The sequence below is a fragment of the Acinonyx jubatus genome, chromosome E2 (genome assembly GCF_027475565.1).
Source record: "Acinonyx jubatus isolate Ajub_Pintada_27869175 chromosome E2, VMU_Ajub_asm_v1.0, whole genome shotgun sequence".
NCBI lineage: Eukaryota > Metazoa > Chordata > Mammalia > Carnivora > Felidae > Acinonyx > Acinonyx jubatus.
In genome coordinates, this window is record NC_069396.1 from 6,384,574 (window position 1) to 6,411,730 (window position 27,157).

The following is a 27,157-nucleotide window of genomic DNA, read 5'->3' on the forward strand; positions in this document are numbered from 1 at the left end:
TAGGGTAAATTTTCTTTCTCAGGGATGGTAAGCTAGAAAATGGCCCGCCAAATAAAATTCACGTCCTCGTCCCTGGAACCTATGTTAGCTTATATGGCAAAGTTGACTTTATTGTTGTGATTAAGTTACAGATCTCTAGATGGGGAGATTATCCTGGATTTTCTGGGTGGGCCCTAAATGCAATCACGTGTATCTTTATAAAAGGGAGACAGAAGAGAAGGCAGAGGTTACAGTCATCACAAGCCACAGACTGCTGGCTGTCAAAAGAAAGCTGGAGAAGCAAGGAATGAATTCTCTGCAGCCTCTGGAGGGAGCATGGATGGCTCTGCCACCACCTTGATTTTAGTCCAGTGAGGCTGATTGCAGACTTCCAGAATTGAGAGCATAAATTTCTTGTTTCTTTAGCCCATCCATTTTGTGGTAATTTCTTATAGCAGTCCTAGGAAACTAATGTACCAGGTAATTCTTCTCCTGGAAATTGTTTTTTTCCCCTGATACTGTTGGACTTGACCTGCATGTGTACAGTCTAGTATTTGGCCAAACATTCAAGGGAAACAAATATGCAAAATTTTGCATAAAGGATGCCAGAATTCCTCTATATATCTCCCCATCTCTGGTCTCTTGACCCATGTACTTCATCCCCAAACTTCAATTTCCCTTTTCCTTTCAGTAAGACCGGGCTTAGTTTGGGCTCCCACTCCCACTCCACAGTCTAGATGTTGGCTTCAGTCAGAAGGTGGGCATTCATTGCCTTTAGTCAGAAAACTTACTTCATCTGGTTTTTTTCTCTCAAGCATCACAGCGCTGTGCTTTGACTTGTTCGTTTCCCACTTAGTCCTATTTTATCGTTGGCTAAAGTCGGAGGACTAGTTTGATACCAGCTGCTCTCTTAAGGACAGGAGTGAAATAACCTTCATCTTTTTCCACTGTATAATATAAATCTTTATCATCTGGCACCACTCTCGAATGTGACCTCCTTGAGAGCAGAGACTTACTCATGGCTGTCCCCCCAGCTTCTAGAACACTGCCTGGCACACAGTTTGGCTTAATAGGTGTTAGCTAAGTGAGTGACTCTTGACAAGGAGGGCCTGCTTTCTGCCAAAGAAGCCAAAATGGCCAGGTATTTACTTTCCCAGTGTTCTTTATGGTTGATCCCTTTATGGTTTCAGGCTGTAGTCAGATACGCTTACCTGGGACTGGGGTAATAAACTGGTGACTCAGAGGAAGCCCTTTTGGAGTCTGAAACACATCTGCATCCTCCTTCCAGGGCAACACAGGTTGCCGCCTAGTGCCCTCTGCTGTCCAGAGATTAGCCCCCTGAGGTGCAGCAGCATTTTTACCAGGATAGATTTTACCATGTTTCAGTTGGGGGTTGATGACTTAGCTACCTTTATTTCTGCCTATTTTCCATTCCTGCTCATCCAGCTATCCCAGAGATTCTGTGAGATACCTGGTATCCTTTCAATAAATTCCTTCTCTGCTCAAGTCAGTCATTGTTGTTTATAGCTAAGAGCTCCAGCTAATACGCTCTCTTAAAGCTGGCCGGGACTCTGATTTCAGGGTATTTAATCAGAACTTAGTAAGAAGTTGGTGGGGTTGGGGATGTAAACATCAAGGAAACTGCTTCAGATTTGGAAAATTCAGGGTTTTTTTTTTATTAATGTTTATTTTTGAGACAGAGAGATACAGAGCATGAACAGGGGAGGGTCAGAGAGAGAGGGAGACACAGAATCTGAAACAGGCTCTGGGCTCCGAGCTGTCAGCACAGAGCCCGACACGGGGCTTGAACTCACGGACCTCGAGATCATGACCTGGGCTGAAGTTGGACGTTCAACCGGCTGAGCCACCCAGGTGCCCCCGGAAAATTCAGGTTTATCATAAATAGTCTAGGTGTCTATGTTGTGTAGGTATTTATGCCAATTAAATGTGTTTAGGCAAGGCTGTGCCTGCAGCCTCCAGCTCTTGTCTTCTAACGGCTTTGCTGGCCAAGGTCATCAGTTTTTATTTCTACCCCTACTTTAGAAGTCTTACCTTACTGGGGTGCCTGGGTGGCTCAGTGGGTTAAGCGTCCAACTTCGGCTCAGGTCACGATCTCGCGGTTTGTGGGTTCGAGCCCCGCGTCGGGCTCTGTGCTGACATCTCAGAGCCTGGAGCCTGTGTAGGATTCTGTGTCTCCCTCTCTCTCTGCCCCTCCCCTGTTCACGCTATGTCTCTCTCTGTCTCTCAATAATAAATACATAAATGTTAAAAAAATTAAAAAAAAAAATAGAAGTCTTACCTTAGGTTTACTTGATTCTGCTAAGAACCGGAAGATCGATTTTTCATTTGAAATCCTGACTTTTATTTGCTGTGCTTTGTTATAAGAAGACATGCCATTAACACAGGCTTATTTTCCTGCTTAGGTGTTTCATAATAGAAGAGCAGAGCTTCTTGTTATGTGAAGACCTTCTCTATGGAAGAATGTCATTCAGAGGATTTAATCCTGAGGTTGAGGTATTAAATATAATTGCTTCCCATTTTAAAATTTTCCAATTGAATTCTTTCTGCTAATAATTGGGTTTAGGTTTTTTCCCACCGGGTAGCATTTCTTCTCATTATATAGAAAATAACAAGTCTTGAAATACCGCTGTAGCTATTTAAAGAAATTGCAGTGTTGCTGCCTCACGTTGTGGTGGAGTTGAGTAGATAATTTAATACGGCAGCACGCGCTCCCTGACAGCGCTTCCATGAGTGTTAGAATCTCAACTCCGGGCTTTTACAAGAATGTCCAGGTTTTATTCATGCGATGCTATTATGAAAAATTGTTTTCTTGCATCTAGAAACATATCTTTTCTAATGGAAAACGTTACTTAAGAATCGAGTAATTTGACTTTTTAATGGACAGGTTTTAATCTGAGCTTGTAAATAGTTTTAAATGAATCCTTTGGAAAGTTTGTTTGAAAAGTAAATATTCACCTTATGAGCTGTTGATTTGAATTTCCATGCCTCATTTTTGTAGAGAAGCACAGACATTTATTTAACAAATATTTATTAGCATTCTGGCACATGTACCAGAAGCCATCGTATCAGGTACTTGGCCAACCAAATGGAGGTTTATGATGTAAATTTTTAGTTTGATGACTATCACGTGAAGCCAGGGATTCTCAGCCCTGCCACCACTGACATCTGGAGCCAGATGATTCTTTGTAGCTATCTGTGTATTTTGAGATGTTTAGCAGCATCCCTGGCCTCTCCCCACTAGATATCAGTAGTGTGCACGTGCACACACATGGCCCACTTGTGACAACCAAAAATGTATCCAGACATTGCAAAGGTCCCTTGGTGAACAAAACTACCCCTGGTTGAAAACCACTCTATAAGGATGCCTGAAGAGAACCAGAGTTCACCACGCTAATCGCCAGATTAGCTAAATCTTTATTCAAAGATTGTAGGTTTTCTTTTTTTTCCGTTTTTTGAGGATGCATGATAATTAAGATGTTATATTTACCTTACACAAAATCAACACTAAAAGTGTTTGTTTTTAATATGTAATTTCCTTGCCTTGGCCTGCTTAAAGATTTAGAGGAAGAGAAAGAGGGCAGTGGGGTAAAGGGGGAGGCGGGGGAAGCAAAGATTATGAGTGTTCGATGCCCAGGGACTGGGGCTGGGGGTAGGCAAGCCCTCCACAGTATGTCTTGTACAGTGAGAAAAGAAGTTGGCCTGGCCCTTGGGTTCTGATGTGGGAGCCTATTAGAAAATGGCTTTCAGGACTGGTACTCTGAAACACAGAATACATTCTCTCTGGGAAAATGTTTTGAACTGTTTGGCTTACAGATCTGAGCTGTTATGAAACATGAGAAAATTTAGGTATACAGCTGGTTATGAAAAGGTACCAACTTGAGAGCACTTACTTCATTATAAGCAGGATGTACTTAGAACACATTTTTAATGTTGCATGTGTCTTTACTGGCACCTAGCATGGAGTTCATTTATTCAGTAAATATTTATTCTGTACCTGTGGTTCATCAGCCCTCTTGAGGCATTGGAGTGCAGCAGAGAACCAAAGTCTGTGCCCTCACAGAGCTTCTGTTCCCAAAATTATTTTCTTTTCAGTCCTATAAATGTTGGAAAACCACCTGAATCTGGTTTCTCTTCTGCTGTCCCTTCCTTGTCCTGCCTTTGTTGTAAAGAAGGTATTGTACATTAAAAAAAAAAAAAAAAAAAATTTCTCAGGGGGTAACTATCAAGAAAAGGTTAACGTGAGAAAAAGAATGGAGGAGAGATCCGTGGCACGTGGACGTCATGTATGCATTATCCACCCTCTTGTTCCAGAGTGAAGCTGGTCCTTCCGGGGATATCAGAGCCAGCCTCCCAGTTCTTCCATCCAGTAATGTGCTGCCCGCCCCCCTCCCCCGCCTCCAAAAACTGCATTTAGGGGCACCTGGGTGGCTCAGTCGGTTAAGCATCTGGCTCTTAGTTTCAGCTCAGGGCGTGATCTCATGGTTCATGAGTTTGAGCCCTGCATCCATCCCTGTGCTGACAGCATGGGGCCTTCTTGTAATGCGCTCGCTCTCTCTCTCTCTCTCTCTCTCAAAGTAAATTAATAAGCTTAAAAAAAATATTTTTAAAGATTGCATTTAGTATTACTCTTGAGTGTAGTATTCTTCCATTCATTCCCCTTTGGAGGAAATTTGAAAGTTTGCTTTTTTCTTTCCCCTGCTCACTAGAACATGTTGGCAGTGTGCCTGCTTTAGATATAAGTAACTAATAAGATTTACGATCAAGGGGCACCTGGGTGGCTCAGTCAGTTAAGCATCTGACTCTTGATTTCAGCTCAGGGCACGATCCCAGGGTCCTGGGATTGAGACCCACATCAGGCTTCGTCCACACTGAGATGGAGCCTACTTAAGATTCTCTCTCTCTCCTTCTACCCTAGTCTACCACTCATGTGCACACTCTCTTTCAAAAAAAAAAAAAAAAAGATTTATGATCTAAAATACAATTTAAACTTATTAGCAGGAAGTCTAATCTAGTGGCGCTTTTTGTCTTACTATTTTCTTCATTCAGACCCGACTTCTGTTAGCACATTGTGGAGTAAAGTATTACAGAGAATCCCCTATAAATTTTGGTGACTCCTGTAGATTCTGTGATTTCTGTTTCTCTACCTTCAAATATAATTGATACCAGTTTCTTTAATAAGCCTGTTCTAGCCCTGTTAGTGCTGTTGCATTTTTCAGAAATTAATGCTTCAGATGAACTCCAAGAACAAAACAGAGGAAGTTGAAGGTGAAACAGTGGAGCTCGATGTATCAGATGAAGAAATGGCTAGAAGGTAACGGTCACCTTGGAACCACATTATAATCTGGGTCCGGCATTCTTTGGCTCTCACGTGGGTTCTCTTCTTCCCCACTGTCTTCCTTGGAGTGCCCCAGCAGGAAGATGACTTTCTCCTTTCTCTAAATTGGGCTCAGGCAGGTTCATGCCTGTCACACACTGGCAGTTGAGGGCTCATGACGGGTACTGCTTCTAATACATATTTTAATTTTTTTTTTCAACGTTTATTTATTTTTGGGACAGAGAGAGACAGAGCATGAACGGGGGAGGGGCAGAGAGAGAGGGAGACACAGAATCGGAAACAGGCTCCAGGCTCTGAGCCATCAGCCGAGAGCCTGACGCGGGGCTCGAACTCACGGACCGCGGGATCGTGACCTGGCTGAAGTCGGGCGCTTAACCGACTGCGCCACCCAGGCGCCCCATACATATTTTAAAATATACATCTCAGTTTATTCAGGATAGTGCAAAAACAAAACACAGTGAAGAATTTAATCATCCATAGAGAAGTTTATAAATTTTAAATCCGTTTATTTTGATCACAGCTTTGATTTTTTTTTATAATCATTGAATATTTGTTATAATTCACTGAATATTTAGTTTGATATTCTTGACAAGACTTGATTCCTATCTTATTTGTTTGTGGATTTAATTAAACTTGTGCTGCATACCATCTTAACAGATATGAAACCTTGGTGGGGACAATTGGAAAAAAGTTTGCCAAAAAAAGAGACCGGGTCAACTATGAAGAAGATGAAAATGGACACGTAAAACCAACAGTTAAAGTAAAGAAGATGTTCTTAAAGCCCCAGGATTGAAGTGGATGCTTTAAGACAGAGCTCAGGGGTGCCTCATGAGGGTTAGTATATTGTGGAACTCATTCTGATGGCTTCTCTGTAGTTATTCAAAGTGTGATGTTTACATGTAAAGAGGTGGATAATTTTGGAAACATGCCATTTTTGAAACAGATATGTGGTGGATGTTATACATCCTTTGCTTCATGGTGTTCATCAAGAATGGATTTTTAGCCTTCGAGTTTCAAATGTACATAGGGATGTGGCTGCTTCCTAAAGACTTTGTGACTTCAGATTTTTTTTTAATGGAGCTCTCTTGTCACTGACCTTGAATTGGCACGTATAAATTAAACCGGTGTTTAAGTTGCCCTTATGTTTCTATTTTACTTTAAATTACGAATCATGCCAAGCCAATGTATACATACATTCTGGAATCAAACATAATGAGGGTTTATTATATATATAGATTCATCAAGAGCAAACATGCCTCTCCAGCCTACAGTACTTGCACGCTACCGAGTCATTGTTGGTTTGTGGAATTACTGGTTTTTGTTTAAAGCTTTTACTTAATAAAAAAAAATTATTCTCTAATAAATTAAGTTTTCATATACTTTTTCTTGTCTCTTATGCTTTCAATTAATTATTTTAGTCTAATTCAGTATTGGAACTTTAATCCAAATACTAACTTGAAAAAAAACAGCCATTAACTTAGAATATGGTAATGTGTTAGGTTGAACTGTAAGAAATTGGCTTGTATGGGTCAAAAACAATCATCAGCTTTTTATTTTAATTATTATGAAAATCATTAACCCGTAAATATACCCTGGTAAGCTCTGTTTGGACAAAGAAGTCATTGGCACTGAGAGGACACCACTTTCCAAACCAACAGCTGGCTTGTGTATCCTAGAGGTTTTTTTCCAACATATTGACATATTTTGCTTCTTTTCCATGGGGCCTTGAGTTTTCACTGGCTCCAAGAAAGAAAATACACAGGGTTTTAGGATGTTAATTGTAAAATTAGGAGAATCTAGGGAGATTCTCTTGTACAAAGTCACAGTGTTTTCCTTAAGGCGTATTTATTTAATCTGAATGGTATCTCGAGCTGGTATCTCTGGTGTCTATTCCATCAGCATTGTATGGATGGGAGAAAACTCTGCCTGCCCATGAGTGGCAGGGGTAACCCTGTGCTGTTGCAAAACTGTAACAGGATCAAACAAGACCATTCAGGTAATAAAATAGGATTATCTGACAAATATTGGCAGACTATGACCTCCAGTGGCTTCTCTCCCACTCATAGCAGGCTCTCACACCCACATCTCCCTCTCTGACCTCTGCCCTGATCATTATACCAGATGGTGACTTCATCACATGTAACATCCATGTCAAATGAATTCTGTCCTCAAACCTGACACCTCTCTGCTCCTACCTCAGAGTCTTCATTTAAACCTCATGGGGATGGCCACAAGTCAGAAATGAAGAATAACATAGGAACAAGTCTGCAGTTCAGCCCACAGACCTGTAATTCATGGCATCCAGATTCTGAATGCAATGATAACAGAAAACCTGAACTACAGCAAGAGTGTGAAGCACAAATGCATGCTTGAGCATTGGAGATCCCATCAGGTATTTCATCTAGAAGAGAGCTGATAATGGTTGGACTAAAATGTTACCTGGAGGAAAATAAAGTAAGGTAGAAGCAGTTCTGGTGAATGTTCTCCAAATGAATAACCAGCATGACAGCACTGCCAAGGGGCTGGCTGTCCTTAGATGCCAGCCACGTGCCCAGAAAACTGCAGTTGGGTCTGATGTGCCGTTGAACAAATAGTGAGTTCTTACACTTGGCTGGGCACTGAATTATGGGCTAGGATTGTAAAGAATCATCTCTTCTTTACCCATGAAGAAACAGGAGACATTACAGTAGCCCATTCAGTGCCACACTGCTTTTAAGTGCTAGATCTGGGTTTTGAATGCAGATCTGTTGACCCCAAAGCCCGTGCTCTTTGTCTGATGTCGCTCTGCGGGGGAAAGCAAAAGAAAGGAATTGGGAAACAGGCAGAAAATAGCCTGACCCCAGAATAAGTCCATACTTTTTTCCAAACAGTGTCTTTCAGAATCATACTGTACTACCCATACATAGTACCTGTATCATTGTACTACAGCATTTTAAGTTACTTCCTTTTTTATAAATTTCCTTTTTACAGATGATAGTTAAATTCACATTAACCATCAGTTTCCAACTAGAATGATTTATTTTGTAAATAGGATATTCTGGGTATTAGTGATTCTGTATTAAGGAAGAATGGATCTATGGTAACAAGAAAAAGTTGAAAAAGCATTTTTTTTTAAAAATGCTTCTTTTTGAGATCGAGCAAGAGGGGGAGGGACGGAGAGAAAGGGAGACACAGGATCCAAAGCAGGCTCTGTGCTGACAGCAGAAAGCCCAATGCAGGGCTCAAACTCATAAACTGAGATCATGACCTGAGCTGAAGTCAGACGTTTAACCAACTGAGACACCCAGGCGCCCTGAAAAAGCAATTATTTAATGAGTGCTTACTTGGGATATAGCCATATGTGATCACATACTCCTTTAAATCATATCCTATAAAATCTTAACCAGTTTGAAAGCAGGGACTATGCCTCACTCTTTGTCTGGTTCCAACCCCACGTTCTTTATGTGGGGATTTATAAAAAAATAGGTGCTTAATAGATAATAGTTAATTGAATGAAAATATTCTCCTGCTTCCCAACCTCACATAAACATTTTTAATGACTCTCCAGAGAGTCCACCTGACAAATATTGGACACCTCAAAGATTTTGCATACGACATTGTTTTTTGCAAGATAATTCTATCTGCAAGCATATGTTTGCAAGCTCACAATCTTCAAGCCTCAAGAGTAATGAAGTAGAATTCACTATTTTCCCCAACAGGTCCTAAATCTAAAACAGTTTCTGATGTACCTCTTGCTCCCTTGTTTAATCCAGGTACCACATTCTACTCACTTCTGGCAAATGTAAGATACAAGGCATCTGAGGCTGGTTCTTCCCAGAAATGAACTCCAAGACCCACCACATCTAGGAAGATCTGGCCAGGAAAGTTCCAGGCAGAATGTTAAAAGGGACAGATGGCTGCTTCTGGCTGCCTCTGTTGAATTACAAGATCAAGATAAATGACAGAAGGAACTGATTAGTTCTACAGCACAGTTTAAAGAAATGTTGACAGCCAGGCTGGTCTTTCTAGCAAGCAGAAGGTTCTCCAAGTAAGAAGTTGCAAAGATCAGATCTGCAGCGTTGTCAGTAAAATTTGGTCTCAGGATAAATTTTGAGGGAATCCCTCAAGGGTATAGCTGTGAGACCATTTTCTGATTTTGAGATGTCATAAGAGGTCAGGAGGGTGTCTCCTAGACCCGCTTTGTTATAAGAGGGATTCCCAGAATCTTAAGGGCACCGTCACTAAGTTTGGGGGTAGTTCGTTATGTAGCAATATATAACAAATACCAGCTGTAAAACGTTTGCCAATCTTCACGTGCACCTGTGTGGCATCTCTGTCTTATATGCATTTCTCTGGCTGCTAGTGTGGCTGAGAAGCTTTTCTTGAATACCCATGATTCCGTCCTGCCCACCCCACCCTTGTGAATTGGATGACAAAGTTTGGGGTGGGGGTGGGGGGCAACGTTTCTCTGACCTAGCCAGGAGAAATCTGGTAAATGGGATAAATTTCAATGTAGATATTTCTGGAGAGGAATTTCCTGGGAAGAAAATAATCCCAGAATGTTGGGCTGCTGGCTGGCCCATCCTCACACGGAGACTGTGGTAACGCTGCAGCCTCTTTCAGAAAAATTTCTCCACCGATTATGGCCTGGATCCCTTGATCCACAGTTGTGTGGTTGCTAATGTTGTCTCTACCAAAAGTGGCAGAAGTACCCCGGGACCTCCAGGAAGAATGGGGCAGGAGACCACTAGGTCAGCAGCCTCAATGGGGAAAAAAAGGCTGGAGCCTAAGAGTTGGATGACAGCAGAGGGCTTCAAAACAACCTCCAGCACTTATGAATTGACAGCAATTTGCAAATCACAATTTCAGTGTTGCCCAAGTTTATACCTGAGAACAGAAGAGCAAAACTAAGCAATGCCTGAAGTCTCCCTGGGCTTGCTTTTCATAGATGAAGTGATTCCAACATACAAAGTCACTAAAATAAATAACCAATAATTTCAAAGGTGGAATGACTAATAATTAGGAAGCTAAGAAAAGCTCTCTCGTGAATATGAATTATGCACACCAAAAGTTTATTGGCTTTAATACTTAAAAGTATTAAAATTAGTACTGTCTTGGGACACCCGACTGGGTCAGTTGGTGGAACATGTGACTCTTGATCTTGAGGTTGTGAATTCGAGCCTTGCGTTGGGCTTGAAGATAAAATAAAAAGTTAAAAAAAAAAAAGAATTGTCTTATTCTCAAAACTCCATATTAAATCCACTCTGAGTATAAAAATTCCAGTATAAACTCACTCTTCATTTCCTTGATGAAGAGTAAATACTTTCACAAGAAAGAGAGGGAGGAGGGAAAACGGAACGCTCTGTCTTCACTGAACTTCCTGAGAAGGGGCCCAGGAAGAGATTAGCTTCAAGTTGAAGATTCTAAAAATAGCTCCCTTAAAAGTTTGGGACCAATTCTTCACCATATAGGTTTTTGTTTGACACTCTGTCGACAGGTAAAACAGATCATTGTAGTCTACACAGAGGTCCAGTGGTGCCCCCTCTCTGTTACCCGTTGTCGTCAGCAGTCTGGAAGCAGATGATCCTTCTGACGTGTAGTCAGAAGGTCGGTAGGAACCTAATACTAAACCACAATGCCTCTCCTCACTCCATCTCATTGCGTAGGCGTGTCATCTCACACCATCACGAGAAGAGTGAGGTACAGCATAATGCAAGCGGGCTAAGGAAAGAGTCACTCTACCAGCAGGAGTGATTCATACGGACTATCCCACGAGATCCTTCTAAGGTTGCTGCTGCAGAATGGGGATAGGCAGTATGTACGGTACCCCAGGAATTCACTGGGGGCTCTTCATGGTACCTCCATGTCCCTGGAAAACCATAAATGGGAACTGCATGCACTGTTACCCAACAAGGGCACGATAAGCAAAGGTTTGCAATTTTCAGAGGTGAAGGTCTCTGTTACCTCGCTAGAAGAGCGACCTAGATCACCAGAAGCACTGCCAAGTGAGAGGGGAATCTAGAACGGTTGGTGGAGGAGGGAAATAATGAATGTTTATTAGAACATCAGACCCAACTACAGCAGCAAGGACTATAATTAGTTTCACTAATCCTCCGACTGAAAGTTTTCATTCTGTATGCTGTGACTGGCCACCACCGTGAAGAAGCATTGACGTGATGGAGGGAATTAATGCAGAGCACAAGCAGGTCTGAGTGGTATAAGGAGCAAACCGGGCCCTGCCCCTTTCCCTCAAGTCCTCATGTCATGGTGCCCCAGCCAGCTTCCAACTGCACGTTCCATGTCTCTGTGCCAAAGCCTTTCCCAAAGTTGTAGGAAAATGTCCTTCCACATTCTGCCTGGGCACAGCACGGAAGTGCTGTGCTGGAGAGTTCAGACTTTGCTTCCTTCGGGAGCAGCCTCAACTAACCACTGATCGGAGTTAGTATCAAGACACCCCATCACCACTCAGGAGGCACCATGTGAGGTATGTGTTTAACACCATTTTGGAGAATTTTCCCAGAACGTTAGCTCCAGTTGCCCTCAGTGCTGACTTGCTTGATAAGGCAACTTATTGGCTGTTTTGCTTTCTCTTCACTCCCCTACAAGATTTTCCTGCACCCCCAAAATAAACTGCTTGCACTTGAATCCTCATCCAAGGGTCTGCTTCTGGGGAACTCAAACTAAGACAGCATCTCTGAACCAGCATTTGAAAATTAAAGTGTTACTGATGATATAGGTATAGATACACAGGCAGGCAGACAAACAGATGATTGATAGATGGCTGATAGATGATAGATGGCTGATAGATGCTAGATGGCTGATAGATAAGTCTGTATATTGTGACTGGTTGATACTTCTTTAAATTTCTTTTAATCTGTAGGTTCCCTACTCCATCTCCCTCTTTTGCTCACAATGCATTTGTGGAATAATGACTTTAACAAAACTTAGTCAAATCTAATGCAAATTACATTTTCACTTCCTATGAGTCATGCAATTTGTAACCCAGAATTAAGGCAGTGCTTTGACATGGTTTCTTTTTGCAGACTAATGCTGGAAACTTTTATTTATATTGTGCAAGGCATTCTCAAAATGTAAATGTTTGGAGGTTGTGGAAGCACACATATGTATATAAAAGTAAAATCAAGGGCGCTCAGAAGCTGGATGAGTAAAGTGAACAAGAAAGCCAGCAATAAATGCCAAATTAATTTTTAAATCTGGAAATTGATCATGTTTGAGTTGAAAATGTTTCTATGGCTTCCCATTACACCGAGAATAAACCCCAAAGTCCTTATCCTGGCCCTGTGTAATCTGGACCTGATGCTGGATCTCACCTCATGAGTTCTGCCTCTCCTTTTTCCCCAAGTAGGGTTTATGTACATGCTGTTTTCTCTGCCTGGGTGGTGCTTGTTCCCAACTCTATAAACATGTCTGCTCAAGATGGAGGACTAAACAGATACAGGATATTCCCCCAAGTTTAAAAACATATAGCCAGACCTAAAAACAAGAGGTGAAATGTTCCAGTGGCCACTAGGGGAACTTAGCCTCAGTAATAAGCAGAAATCAAAACAATGTGGCCCAGGAATGCAATATAGTATGGCCACCTTGGAAGATGGCTTGGCACCTTCTTATAAAATTAAACTTACTCTGTATTGTAATAGGGCTGTATGGTGATAGATGGTAGCTACACCTGTGGTGAGCATATGGTAACATATAGAGATGTTGAATCAGTATGTTGTACACCTGAAACTAATGTAACATTGTGTGTCAGTATACTCAAAGAAAAAAAATTTTTTTTAAGATTAAACATACTCTTACTGTATGATCCAGCAATCACACTCCTTGGTATTTACCCGAAAGAGTTGAAAACATGTCCACATATAAACCTCCACGTGGATGTTTATAGGCATTTTATTCATAATTTCCAAAATTTGGAAGTAGCCAAGGTGTCCCTCAGTAGTTGAATGGATAAATAAACTGGGGTACAGCCAGACAATGGAATACTATTCAGCGTTAAAAAGAAATGAGCAATGACGCCATGAAAATTCATAGAGGAAACTTAAATGCATATTTCTAAGTGTAAGAAGGAAAGCCTGGAAAGGCTACATACTGTATTCCATCTATATTACAATCTAGAAAAGGCACAACTATGGGGACAATAAAAAGATCAGTGGTTTGGGGGGGAGGCAAGGGACGAATTGATGGGACACAGGAGATTTTTAGGGCAGAGGCAATGTATGATATGACAGTGATAGCTACATGTCATTAGATATTTTCCAAACCTACAGAATGTACAACACCAAGAGTGAACCCTAAAGTCAACTGTGGACTTTAGGTGACTATGATGTGTCAATGCAGGTTCATCAACTGTGAAAAATATTCCCCTCTAGAGGAGAATGTTGATAGAGGGAGACACTGTGCAAATATGGAAAAGAGGGACATATATGAAATCTCTGTGCCTCTCCTTCAATTTTGCTGTGAACCTAAAACTTCTCTAAAGAAAAAAAGAATGTCTTCAAAAAAACACAAAAAAAACTGTAGTTCATGTGAGGATCTGGACAAGATGAATCCTCTGGGAGGTAGACTTTGAACTCAAGTTTAGAAATGGAATCACGCTTGGGCACCTGGGTGTCTCAGTCGGTTAAGTATCCAACTCTTGATTTTGGCTCAGGTCATGATCTCATGGTTATGAGATCAAACCCCATGTCAGGCTCTATACTGTATGTGGAGCCTGCTCAAGATTGTCTCTCTCCCTCTGCTTCTGCCCCTCTCCCCCTTCTCAAAAAATTTTAAAAATTAAAAAAAAAAAAGAAGAAGAAATGGAATCACTCTTGATGAGATTCATTTAGGTATACAATTCTGGATTGAAATTTTTTTTCACATACCTAGAAATCAAGAGCTATTATTCTTCACAGACCATCCATGAAAGAAATATTAAGGAATGAACTTAGGAAAATGAAGACAAAGTTGTTGTCATGCAAGAAGAATTTGTGAGGACAAAAATCAGCAAAAATTCATTAGAAAATATAAATATGCATTGATTCTAAGTTGTGTAGTTATTTATAAAATTTAAAAATGCATTGATTGAAAAAGTCTAATTATCTGGTTTTTATAGAAAAAAATAGCGTGAAAAATTGGAAGGCAACATTTTTAGGAAAGTTAAATTATGCTAAGATCCTTATCTTATTCGAGAAAAAAACTAGAAATACAAATTCATGTAAATATTATTTTTTTAATAGAACATTAAGTGTACATGATAAAATTTTAAGTAACCGTCGAAGGAATTGAAATAGAATATAGTCCTGTTAAAAATAGGTAAAAAAGAAAAAAGTCCAATAAGAAGCAAAAAAGAAAAATAAATAAAAACTAGGGGCACCTGGGTGGCTCAGTCAGTTAAGCATCTGACTCTTGGTTTCAGTTCAGGTCATGATCTCACAGTTTGTGGGATCGAGCCCTGTGTCAGTCTCTCTGCATTGACAGTGCAGAGCCTGCTTGGGATTCTCTCTCCCTCTCTTGCTGGGCCCCTCCCCGACTCATGTGAACTCTCTCTCTCTCCCTCTCTCTCTCTGTCTCTCTCAAATAAATAAATAAATAAATAAACAATAAAAATTTTTAAAAATTAAAAAAAAAAGAGGGACTCCTGGGTGGTTCAGTTAGTTGAGCAGCCAACTTCGGCTCCAGTTGTGATCTCATGGTTCGTGAGTTTGAACTCCACATCAGGCTTGCTGCTGTCACCCTGTCAGCATGGAGCCTGCTTCAGATCCTCTGTCCCCCTCTCTCTGCCCCTCCCCTGCTTACGGTCTCTCTCTCTCAAAAAATAAAGCAGTGAAAATAAATAAATAAATAGATAGATAGATAGATAGATATTTTAAAAAGAAAGAAAAATTGTATAGCATTGGCACAGGTTAGAAAAATAGATCAATGGAATAGAAGAGAGTCCAGGAATAGACCCATATCTATGTGGTCAATGATTTTCTTACAAAGGTGTCACAGCAATTCTGTGGGGAAGGTAAAGTCATTTCAACAAATAGTGTGGGAACGTTGGGATATCCACCCACATGGATGGATATCCCATCCATATGGACGAAAGTGAATCTTGATTCCTACACTCGCTAGTGCAGGCTACACAGGTGTGTTCATTTCTCAAAATTCATTGAACCGTGTGTGTGTGTGTGTGTGTGTGTGTGTGTGTTCATCATACACAAAACACTCAATTTTTAAAATCTCTGTTAGAAATGATCACATGTAATTCCTGTTCAACATTTGTTCTCAGCCCAAATGATTCCTCCTCAGAAAGGTTCTCCATAACCACTCTAGACCTTCGGCCCATTTAGCATTCTGGATTGTGCTGACTTCAAGTTGCAAAGAGTATAATGTTGCCCAGCCACGAGTCCTTGTCCCCCTGCTCTGCAACCCCCTGCAGCCGCCATGCCTGCTCGTGCTTCTATCCTCACTGAGCCCCTTCCCCTCGATGTTTGCCCCATTCCCTCCAAGCACCCCCAACACCTTGCTCCACTCATTCTCACCTTGTCTTCCCATCCCCATCTCCTTGTCCTTTTTTACCGGAAATGCTCGCCAGGCTGCCTCTTCCAAGATGTTGAGGGTAGCAAGGCAAGAGGTAAGAGCAAACACTCTTGGCTGTTAGTTTGGGCTTTAGAATCCCCAGACTTGCTTGTCCTGCCTTCTGGGTGTCTCACCAGAGTCTGTGCAGTTATTCCTTACCTGATGAATTGCTGTTCACTATCTGAAATCATTTTTGCTGCCCTGAGAGCAGATGACCTTACAGGGAGGTAGAGTCAAAGCTGATTGCTGCATTGTCTTCTCCAGCTGCTTGCTACTTGCTCATCCTCTTGAGTCTGATACTAACTGGGGCATCGCAGGATGCATTCTAAGGAAGGAATGGCTGGAAACTGTCCTTGGAGAGCATCAAGCTGGGCAAAGCTACTATGCATGCCTATGCAGGTTGTGCATTTCACAGTATGTCCTGCTAAGACAGTAATAGGGTCCTGACATCAAGCCTTCAGTCCCTTCAACAAGCTATGGCTTCTTGGGACTGTGTCTATCTAGGAGCCAATGTTAGATTGTTTACTAATTTATAAAAGGCCCCCATAGAGGCCAGTATCCACCCTGAAACTTAGCCTGGGGATGACAGGAAGGGACATTGGCTTTGACTGGATTAAGGGTCCTGAGGTCCCAGAAGGTGATGGCAAAGTTCTACAGGCTTCCCTGAATAGGCTTCAAAGAAGGCAGCCTAAAGGCATGAGCCAGTTTTCAGAGAGGCCTCTTATCTCATGTTCAGCAAAGTGTAAAACCAGTCACAGCCCCTGCTGCCCAAGTTCCATCATCCACCCAGCTTTGGTCAGAGATGCCCTCACCCCTTCTTGGCCCTCTGCTACCTGGCTTGTGTCTTGGGACTACAAAACCAATTCCTGGATGGAACTGATCTTGGCTTCTCGCCTCAGGCCAGAACACAGGCACATCCCTGTAGCCCAGGGCTTGCGGACCTGGGTGCTGAGCCCCTACACCGATGCTGGCTTTGAGTTCAAGCTGGGCAGCATCATGTATCCCCAACAGGTGGCAGATAGGAATTAGAGTCACTTCTTGAGGGTCTAGGAGCAGCAGACATCTGAGTTAGAGTGACTCGGGCAGCCTGAAATGTCAGGCAGTTATTCAGGGAAGAGCTGTTACCCTCTCACATCTCCTGGGCCCCACTGTCAAGGGTTGTATCCTTTATGGGCTTCTTTTCATAAGAGTCAGTGGTGCTTGGCTTGGTGGTTAGAGCCCTGATAGGAAACAGCTAAAATCAAGAACCCTTTGCAATAGGTGTTTGGAGCTCCCTGAACACTCACATTTAATAGCTCCGATCACACATTTGCATCAAACAACTATTCATTTACTTGCTGCGTGTTTGTCTCCCCCATTATACTGTTACTTTCCAGGACGACAGGGATCCATCTGTTCCCAGATACTCCACCCGTGCCTCACACCATGCCTGACAAAAGGTAGGAGCTCAGGAGAAACTTGAAAAGGAGGAGCTGCTAATGCAGTGGGTGAGACCTGAGAGAGGAAACCTAGGGTTTGGGGTTGAATCACGACTCCCTCCTGTTCACGGTGTGGGTTGGGTGAACAAAGTAGACTGGGCACATGAGAGAAGTCAGAGCCCCCAGGAGTCACAGAGGAGAAACGTTTGGGCTCCAGTTGGGATGCGTGGACAGATAATGTATGAAATGCTTCTTCCCCTAGAGTTTAATTTGTCTGGTATTAGCATAGCTACTATTACTAATTTAAAAAAAAGCTACTTTTGATTAGTATGTGCACAGTATTTTTTTAATCATCTTCCTTTCGATGTTAGGATATCCCTCATGTTGACACTCATTTTCTTTTTTTTTCCTTTTTTTAAAAATTTATTTTAGAGAGAGTGCATGCACATGAGTGGGCGAGGGGTCAGAGGGGGAGAGAGACAGAATCTCAAGCAGACTCCATATTCAGTATGAGCCCAACGTGGGGCTTTATCCCATAAACCCTGAGATCATGACCTGAACCAAAATCAAGAGTTGGACACACAACTGGCTGAGCCACCCGGGTGCCCCTCTCTCATTTTCAATGTCTTTGTGATCACTGACACTCATAAGTCCAGGGAAAGTCTTGATATATTCCTGTCTACTACACAGTGATTTCTGGGAAGACAGAGGCTGTCTTCTTTACTTTGGATCCACTCCTACCTCCCACAGCTGCTTACCCATTGCTGTTGTTTCAGAATCTACCAGAGTGGAGTTGTCTCCCATCTCTCCGCAAGGCAGGAATTTCATTGTTGATTAACGATGAAGCAGAAGTCACAGGACACCAATATATAGAGATCAGTTACATCTTCCACTTTCCCTTTCCTGCGTACAAACCATGATGCTAGGCATTACCTGCTCAGTATCCAGTCTCTGCTTCCTTGTGTTTTTCTTCAATTGTCCATTCACAGCTGTCCTGAGAGGGAAAATGTTCTGTCCCCTCTTATTATTTCACTGAGGACAGAAATAAAATACCAAAATAACACTGAATTGGTGTTCTTTTTACATTAGTTGCAACATGGGTGAACGATCTTTTCCCCACTTTTGCCTAGAAATATAAATGTCAAGTGTAATTTTCAAGCAGGAAATTTTGACAATTTAAACACTGCATAATTATAAGAACATTTCAACAAAGGACACGGACACACTGCTTACGACTTCTCTCTTACTACAGATGGACATGCCTTCTTTGGAAGAGTTACATAGGCCCTGGTATAGCTGACTTAGGGAACTCATTATACAGTAGCACCAGAAAGTCTCATGATCCTGGTGGGGGAGACACTTTCCAACAGCTTCCAATGAGCTTCAGTGAAGCTTGACACACTGTAGGTGACGATGGATGCCTTGGAATGAATGAAGGATGATTGTTTCTCTTCCTAGGTCCTAATCTTCCCATTTCTCTTGGTTATAGCAGGTCCGCTTACTAGATGGATGGACCATACACCTCTGTAAGGGCAGTATCAGCCCCTACCAGAACTAAAAACAAATTTCCCATCCCCTTCCAAGTTCCTCACGCACTCAACACACAACTGTACACCCAGTGCAATCAAAACAACACATCAACATGAGATAAAAGGCTCTCAAGTGATGGAGTTTGCCTATGAAATCCTGACTTAGGGAGAGCCAGTGGACATCTATCTAGGATGGAAAAAAGAAAAAATAGCAGTGTGCCTGGGTGGCTCAGCTGGTTAAGCGTCCGACTTCAGCTCAGGTCATGATCTCGCGGTCTGTGAATTCGAACCCCATGTTGGGGGCTCTGTGCTGACAGCTCAGAGCCTGGAACCTGCTTCAGATTCTATGTCTCCCTCTCTCTCTGCCTCCCCCCACCTCTCAAAAATAAATAAACATTAAAAATTTTTTTTATTTTTTTTATTAAAAAAAATTTTTTTTAACGTTTATTTATTTTTGAGACAGAGAGAGACAGAGCATGAACAGGGCAGGGGCAGAGACAGAGGGAGACACAGAATCTGAAACAGGCTCCAGGCTCTGAGCAGTCAGCACAGAGCCTGACTCGGGGCTTGAACTCACGGACCATGAGATCATGACCTGAGCCGAAGTCAGACACTTAACCGACCGAGCCACCCAGGCGCCCCTAAAAATTTTTTTTAAAAATAGGTCCCTTTGACCTCAAATTTTCTTTGCTCCTCCCCCCCACCTTCCTTCAGTGAGAGATGGTATTTATTTAAGTCTTCCTTCATGGCTAAGCCAGAGCTTTCACTTCCTCTCTGGTTCTCCACTGGCCCTCTCATTAATGAGTTAAATAAAACTTTGCTGTGTGTCCACTGGGTATTTATCTGACATTTTAACATATTCTGAAAACTATTCCTTGCCATTGTGGAAGGAGGTGGAGGGTGGCATGGAACTCATGAGTCTTACGCTCCTGCCCTGGAGACCAGAGGAGAGTGTTTTGAAGAAGGTACCTACCCAGGTTTGCATTCTCCAGCTCTTCCCAGGCTCTCCATCTTCAGGGGAGCCCACTCTGTGTCCTGTTCAGGCTACCTGGTTATCTAGTGATGAGAGAGAGCTTGTTGCCTTTCAACATCAGAGAAGATTTTAGTGACCTGATGAAACCCCATCAGCATTATGTCAGGAAGCAATATAATTTCACTTCTCCACACAATGCTCATGTTCTAGCTCCCCACCCGTCATTACTACAGCGCCCTATAATTAGCAGTATGGAGGAATAATAACTAATACTCATTGCATGCCTACCATTTCCCAAGGAAATTATTTCCAGGAATGGATTAAGTTATTTAATATTATAACCACTCTATGAGATAGGTACCATTGATAATCAACCTCTGTGTACAGATCAAAGTATGGAGGTGCTAGAAAAATCAAGTAACTTCTCCAAGAACTTCATACTCATCAACGGCAGAACTGAGATTGGAACCCTGAAAGAATTTGTGCTCTTAACCACTGCACAACCATTCCTTTCACACACTAGAAGTTGAACAAACTCAGCTTGAAAAGTTCAACCCTGGGGATGATGAAAACTTCTGGAAATGTATAGAAATGATGGTTGCAAAACATTGTGAATACTGAATACCACTGGGTTGTACACTTAAAAATGTTAAAATGATAAATTTTATATTTTGTATATTTTACCACAATTAAAAAAAAACAACTCAGTTCTACTATGTAATAACTTCGAAATGTGACTTTGGGCAACCTCACTTTGTAAGCCTTGTTCCTTAGTTTCTTTTATTTTTTTAATGTTTATTTATTTTTGAGAGAGCACAAGCAGGGGAGGGGCAGAGAGAGGGGGACAGAGGATCCAAAAAGGGCTCTGCACTGACAGCAGCAAGCCAGATGTGGGGCTTGAACTCACGAACCATGAGATTATGGCCTGAGCCGAAGTTGGATGTTCAACCGACTGAGCCACTCAGGTGACCCAGTAAGCCTAGTTTCTTATCAATAAATGGAGATAATAGGAGTCCCTGGCTGACTCAGTCGGTGAAGCATGTTACTCTTGATCTCAGGGTTGTAAGTTTGACCCCCACATCAGGTGGAGAGATTACTTAAAAAATTTTAAACAAAAATGTTTATTTAATCTTTAAAAAAGGAGATGATAATAGTACATATTTCAGGGTAAATGGGAGGATTTATTTGGTAATCCAAGTAAGTTGTTCAACAGAGCTCCTGCACATAGAAAGCCATAGATGATTATCAGCTTTAAAAAAAAAAGGGAAGGCAGTAGGGATTCTTATCAGGAAGAATGGGAGGTATAAACTTCATTGTTTGTCCATGAAAGACTCGTTGTGTTCTTGTGGAAGGGACAAACATTAGCCAATTGGCAGTGAAATCCCCCGTTTGGATCAGAACGTTCTGAAACTTATGGCTGCAAAAATGCAGAGCCATATTGGTGTTCCCAACATCTGACCTCCAGCAAGAAAGGACACACCAGTGTGACCTTTGTCCATAGCAAATGCTCTCCCATGGCAAGGAGGAAAGAGTTACTATCACTCCATTTATAGGCCCTTGTTAAATGCCAGGCACGGGCTAAATCCTTTGCATTATTATCCTATTTAATCATCACAACAACTGTATGAGATTAATATTACCATTGCCCCTATTTCTAGAGTAAAAAGAAAAAATTGACCCTAAGATGCAGAGGAGTTTAACAGCTTGCTTAAGATCATTCAACTGTTTAACAGCAGGCTCACAGTTTGAACTCAAGTCAGTGTGTTTTAGTCACTTTGGGCTGCTATAACAAATACCTCAGGCTGAGCCACCAAATGACAAACATTTATTTCTCATGGTTCTTGAGCCTGAGAAGTCCAAGATCAAGGTGCTTGCAGATCCGGTCTGGAGAAAGTTTCCTTCATGGTTTGCAGATGGCCACCTTCTCATTGGCAAGAGAAAAAAGTAAGCTCTCTCCCTACTCTTCCCGGATGGGCACAGATTCCATCACAAGGGATAATTACCTCCCAAAGGCTCCACCTAATACTATCACATTGGTGGTTAGGATTGAAACAGAAGAATTTTGAGGGGACACATAGAGCCCATAATCCTATGTGAATCCAAAATGCCCACAGCATACCACCTGGCCACTCAGGCACCAAGAACGTGACATATTGAAGCCATATTAACCAGTATTCCAAGCATGAAACAAAAGCAAATCACTGTGCAAGGGGAGGGGAGAGTGGTCCTTTCATCTTAAAGCAGAGAGACACAAGTAGAGCCACCAGCTCTTTGTATAACCCTCCCTGGAAAAGGGCCCCCTCCAACTTCCTCTTCCTTTCATCCTTCCCAACCTGCCCAGGTCACATCATAATCTCACCCCTTATATCACAGCCTGACGCTTTCCAGCTGGGTATTATAAAGCTATTTCTCAACAGGAACCAAAAAGAAGAGATGGGAAACCAGGACCTACCTGAGGCCTCATCCTGCTGCGGTTCTGCAGGTGGGAGAGAGCCCCAGACAGAGCAGGAGAGGAGGAGGGAGCGACTGGTGTGGTGTATGGGGGAAATGTACATGCCATCCCTCTTTGTAAATGGTACATCCTTCTTGGTGCCATTCACCCTGATAACCCATGAAGATGTGTATTGGAAGTGGGTCTTGGAAAACACTGCAGAGGGAGTACAGTGGGAACACCTGGGTGGCTCAGTCACTTAAGTGTCTGACTTTGTCTCAGATCATGATCTCATGGTTTGTGGGTTTGAGCCCCACATCTGGCTCTGTGCTGACAGCTAAGAGCCTGGATCCTGCTTTGAGTTCTCTGTTTCCCTCTTTCTGCCCCTCGCTGCTCTCTCTCTCTCTCTCTCAAAAATAAACATTAAAAAAAAATTTTTTTTTAAATAGAAAACATTGTGGTGAGGAGTAGGATGTAAATTACAATTCTCATGGTTGCAAGCAACAGAATCTGAGTTCTGACTGTCTTTTAACAAAATGGGAGGGGCACCAGCATGACTCAGTTGGTTAGGCATCCAAATCCTAATTTTGTCTCAGGTTATGAGGTTAAGCATCCAACTCTTGATTTCGGCTCAGGTCATGATCTCATGGTGTATGGGATCAAGCTCTGCATTGGGCTGCATGCTGAAAATGAGGAGCCTGCTTGGGATTCTCTCTCTCCCTCTCTCTCTGCCCTCTCCCACACACACACTCTGTCTCTCTCTCTCTCAAAATAAATAAACATTAAAGAAATTAAAAAACAAAATGGGAGTTTTCACATACTCAAGGAAAGGCTGGAGCACCAGAATTGAAAAATTGATCACTGGTGGGGCGCCTGGGTGGCTCAGTCGGTTAAGTGTCCAACTTCAGCTCAGGTCATGATCTCATAGTTTGTGGGTTCGAGCCCCACGCTGGGCTCTGTGCTGAACGCTTGCTCAGAGCCTGGAGCCTGCTTCGGATTCTGTGTCTCCTTCTCTCTCTGCCCCTCCCCCGCTCACACTCTGTCTCACTCTGTCTCTCAAAAATAAATAAATGTAATAAAAAAATTTTTTAAGAAAAATTGATGAATGGGACCAAATGTCTCCAAAGAGCTAAGCAACAGTAACAACAACTATCATTGTTGTTGATATGCACCCTCCATATGCCATGTCCTAGGAAGGTCATAACATTTATGCATTATGCTCAAATCCTAAAGGCTGCGATGTGGGCAGAGGCAGGATTTAGATTTTCTGGCTTCTGTAGCGTTGCTTTCCACCAAGATGCCACATGTGGGGAATGACTTCCAAATAGGAAGGTAAGTAGAGTCTGGGCAGCACACATCTCCCAAAAATATCCAACATTACAAGGGCAATGACATGTATTGGCCTAGACTTCTTATGATTTTTTTCAAGTGTCTGTTTTTTAGAGAGAGAGAGAGAGAGAGAGAGAGAGAAAGTGAGTGAGGAGGGGCAGAGAGAGAGGGAGATAGATGATCCAAAAAGGGCTCCGTGCTAACAGCAGAGAGCCTGAAGCAGAGCTTGAACTCACATGCCATGAAATCATGACCTGAGCTAAAGTTGTACACTCAGTGAACTGAGCCACCCAGGGACCCCAACCCCTTATGGTTTTTCAGAGCTGTTTTACTCTACTGTGGGTTTTCAAGATGATAGTATGAATTTTGTGTTTATCAGTGAAAAATTTTTTGTGCAAACATTTAAATCTTACCTAGAAATCATACCCAGACCAAAGAATAGTATGTCTCAAGTTAGGACCTACTGTATATGGAATTCACCTTGAATAGTTAGGAGAGAGAATATTGGACAACACCGAGAGAGATTACATTATATCTGTCAGTGGATCATCATCTAGTGTGAAAAAAGGAGGAAAAACAGAAAGTAGAGTTTAAATAAAGTTAAAATTTGTAGGGCAATTACCAGGTCATTGGAACTCCCTCAACATGAATGGAATAACCTGAATGTAAGAAATAATTTGGGACAAAAGCCTTGAGTTTACTTATTAAGCTTCCTGTTTCCCATGGTAAGCTGAGATTTTTACTTTAGTCATTCTATATTTTGAAATATGGTAAATAAGTTTTATGATAATCCAGGACAGAATGTCTTATCACCCTAGATACAATGTGCCTTAAACTGTTGTCCTAGCCAAATATCATTCCAGTAGTTTAGGACTGCCAGTGATCAACTGAAATATTTGGTTTGCACCATGCAGTTCAGCAAGCATTTTGTTTCACCTTATTTCAAAGGGATAAGACTCACAGACTTCAAGGATAAAACCCGAAAAGAAATTTTAATAGAAAAAAAAGTTTTTTCTTTTAACTTTTTTTTAAATTTATTTGTTTTGAGAGAGAGAGAGAGAGTGCAAGTGGGGAAGGGGCAGAGAGAGGGAGATACAGAATCCCAAGCAGGCTCCACACTGTCAGCACGGAGCCCAACACAGGGTTCAATCTCACAAGCCGTTGAGATCATGACCTGAGCCAAAATCAAGAGTCAGATGCTCAGCCACACAGGCGCTCCTGATTCTTATCTCTTGTTGTGGAATTCTGAGCAGGGCATTGAACTCAGTCTCAGAAACACCCATCCAATCCTGCCATGGTCATCCCCAAGCCTGAGATCCTGGAGGGAAATGCTGAGTTACAATACACGTGGGTAGAGAAACACTTTATTTTGAGCCAAGCCAGAGCAGGTGTCCCAAGCCCCTGAGTGGACCACTATGTATGAGCTGACTGGGGGACTTTCACTGGGCAGGAGGTCCCACAACCCACAGGGCTATTTGCATGGAATTATTCTTCCTCAGGATTACACCATCTAGAATAGCTTCCCAAAACATGGTCTTTATCACCAGTATAATGAAACCGATGAAATTTAATGTTCCATTCAAATAATATAGTAAAGCTTATTTAGGCATTTATCAGCTCCCAGTGTAATAAAGAAATCATGTTTTCACAGGATATTTTCCTAATTCGTTCCTCTTATCCTGGCTGTGTTGTAAGGATCACCTACTTTCCTGCTGCCAGCATTGGGGAAATACAGAAAAGGAACAGAGAAAGGGGAGTAGGTGAGGTTTTGCATGCGATTTGCATGTGACATCATGTGACCAGGTATTACATGTACCTTGTATCCTGCCCTTGAGCAGAAGGGCAGGGCTGGGAGAATGAAATGCTTTTTGCCAAGAGTCCTGTTGTTAAATCTCACTTTTTTGTTCATCATGCCGGTCAAACTGTGGATGTACTGGGGGCTTCCCTCTGCCATTAGCTTGTAAGTGGTTTCTTGTGGTAAACCAGGAATACCAACATAGCTAGGGCATGGAGAGACTTTGTAAGTAATACTTGTCTCTCTTGTTTTCTGAGAAACTACACGTATTGTGCTAAAAATGAAATATGTCTGGGGGCTCCCAGCTGGTTCAGTCAATAGAGCGTGCAACTCTTGATCTTGCAGTCATGAGTTCAAGCCCATGTTGGGCATGGAGACTACTTAAAGGAAGGAAGGAAGGAAGGAAGGAAGGAAGGAAGGAAAGAAATAGGTTTGAATGCTTATTGATACTTTCAGGTAACAGTCTCTGCTGGTTTAAAACATGGTCTTCCCAATGAACGTGCAGTAGCATGTGAAATTCTCCCCCCTTCTCCTTCTCTTGTCCTCAGAATCTGGGTTCCTAGAGGCTGGTCCAGCACTGGGGAGGCAGCATTATCACTTACTCACTGGCCTCCATTGAATTTCTTATCCTCATTTTGGCCCCATCAAGGCTGTCCATCCAGCGGCCTCTGCTACAGCAGGCCAGAAAGAGCAGACCTAGGCCGGCCGACTAGTAACTATATTCCTGACATGGCCTCAGAAAGAAGTTCCCGCTCAAACCTCAGACCACGCCTCCTCCCCTGGAGTAACTTATGTTTTCTAAGAAAGCAGGCTACCGATTGATGCATTCTTCCGAAGTCTAAGGTGGGAGGAAGGGGAGTGTGAGAGGCATGGAAAGTGTGAGTAGAAGAGGGAGGGCTTCTCTCAAGTAGGGGCCAGAGGCAGGAGCCCTCAACCCTGTCCAGGCTTAGAATGACCTGGGAGCATTTTACCCCTCCCCAAACCAATTAAATCAGAGTCTCTGGGGATGGTGTTTGATGCTAGGTATTTATACAGCACAGCAAGTCTGACAGCCAATGGTTAATAGGTGACCAGTGAGAAACGTTCTGTATATATTGAGACCAAACATGTTAGAGACCCTCAGACACAGTGGTGCTTAAACTTCAGGTGCATCAGAATCTCCTGGAAGACTTGTTCAAACACAGATTGCTGAGCCCCACCCCCAGAGTTTCAGATTCAGTAGCTGATCTGGGACCACACCTTGGCAGCCATTGTTCTATCCTTCCCCAGCCAATCGGCTGAGGCCACGACCCTTCCCCAGCCAATTGGCTAAGGCCATGATCCTTATAAAACCTTTGTGCTCTTGAAACCCGCTCTCTCTCTCCGGTATCTCACCTCTGCGTCAGTGCAGGTAGGGGATTGAGCTCGAGCTAGCTCGAATAAAGGCTCTTTGCTTTTGCATCGGACTCGGCTCCCTGGTGGTCTTTGGGGATCACGAATTCTGGGCATAACAGCCCCTCACTGGCCCCATGGGCATCCCGATGCTCATTCTTAGCTTTTGCCTACTGTCTCCAGGAGCCTCAGTGACTTTTCCAGACCTCCCCATTGTCACCCAGTAGGTATGGTGGGTAGAATAATTGCCTCTAGTAATGATAAGGGCACACAATTCCCCGGAACCATATGTGACCTCATGTGGCAAAAGAGATTTTGCAGATGTGATTAAGTTAAAGATCTTGAGATGAGGAGATTATTCTGGATGATGTGTGAGCCCAGTGCCATCACAAGCGTCCTAATAATAGGAAGGCAGAGGTAGAGGAGACTAGACCATG

The 27,157-nt window shown here is 42.5% G+C and overlaps 1 protein-coding gene and 1 long non-coding RNA gene across 2 annotated transcripts in view; one reads left to right on the forward strand and one right to left on the reverse strand.

The window, feature by feature from the left end:
- MPHOSPH6 (M-phase phosphoprotein 6) overlaps positions 1-6,714 on the forward strand; it is a 21,984-nt gene extending 15,270 nt beyond the window's left edge. The window contains exons 3-5 of the mRNA XM_027076288.2: positions 2,403-2,493; positions 5,217-5,311; positions 5,993-6,714. Of these exons, the coding sequence (XP_026932089.1) occupies positions 2,403-2,493; positions 5,217-5,311; positions 5,993-6,128 (322 nt within the window). The 3' untranslated portion in view covers positions 6,129-6,714. The remainder of the gene's footprint in view (positions 1-2,402; positions 2,494-5,216; positions 5,312-5,992) is intronic.
- On the reverse strand, positions 6,564-26,938 carry LOC113604367 (uncharacterized). The gene is made up of 2 exons (XR_003426274.2): positions 18,226-26,938; positions 6,564-8,119 (listed from the first exon to the last, which is right to left on the reverse strand). It is a non-coding gene; the product is annotated as an uncharacterized LOC113604367 (long non-coding RNA).
- Between the last annotated feature and the right edge of the window lie 219 nt (positions 26,939-27,157).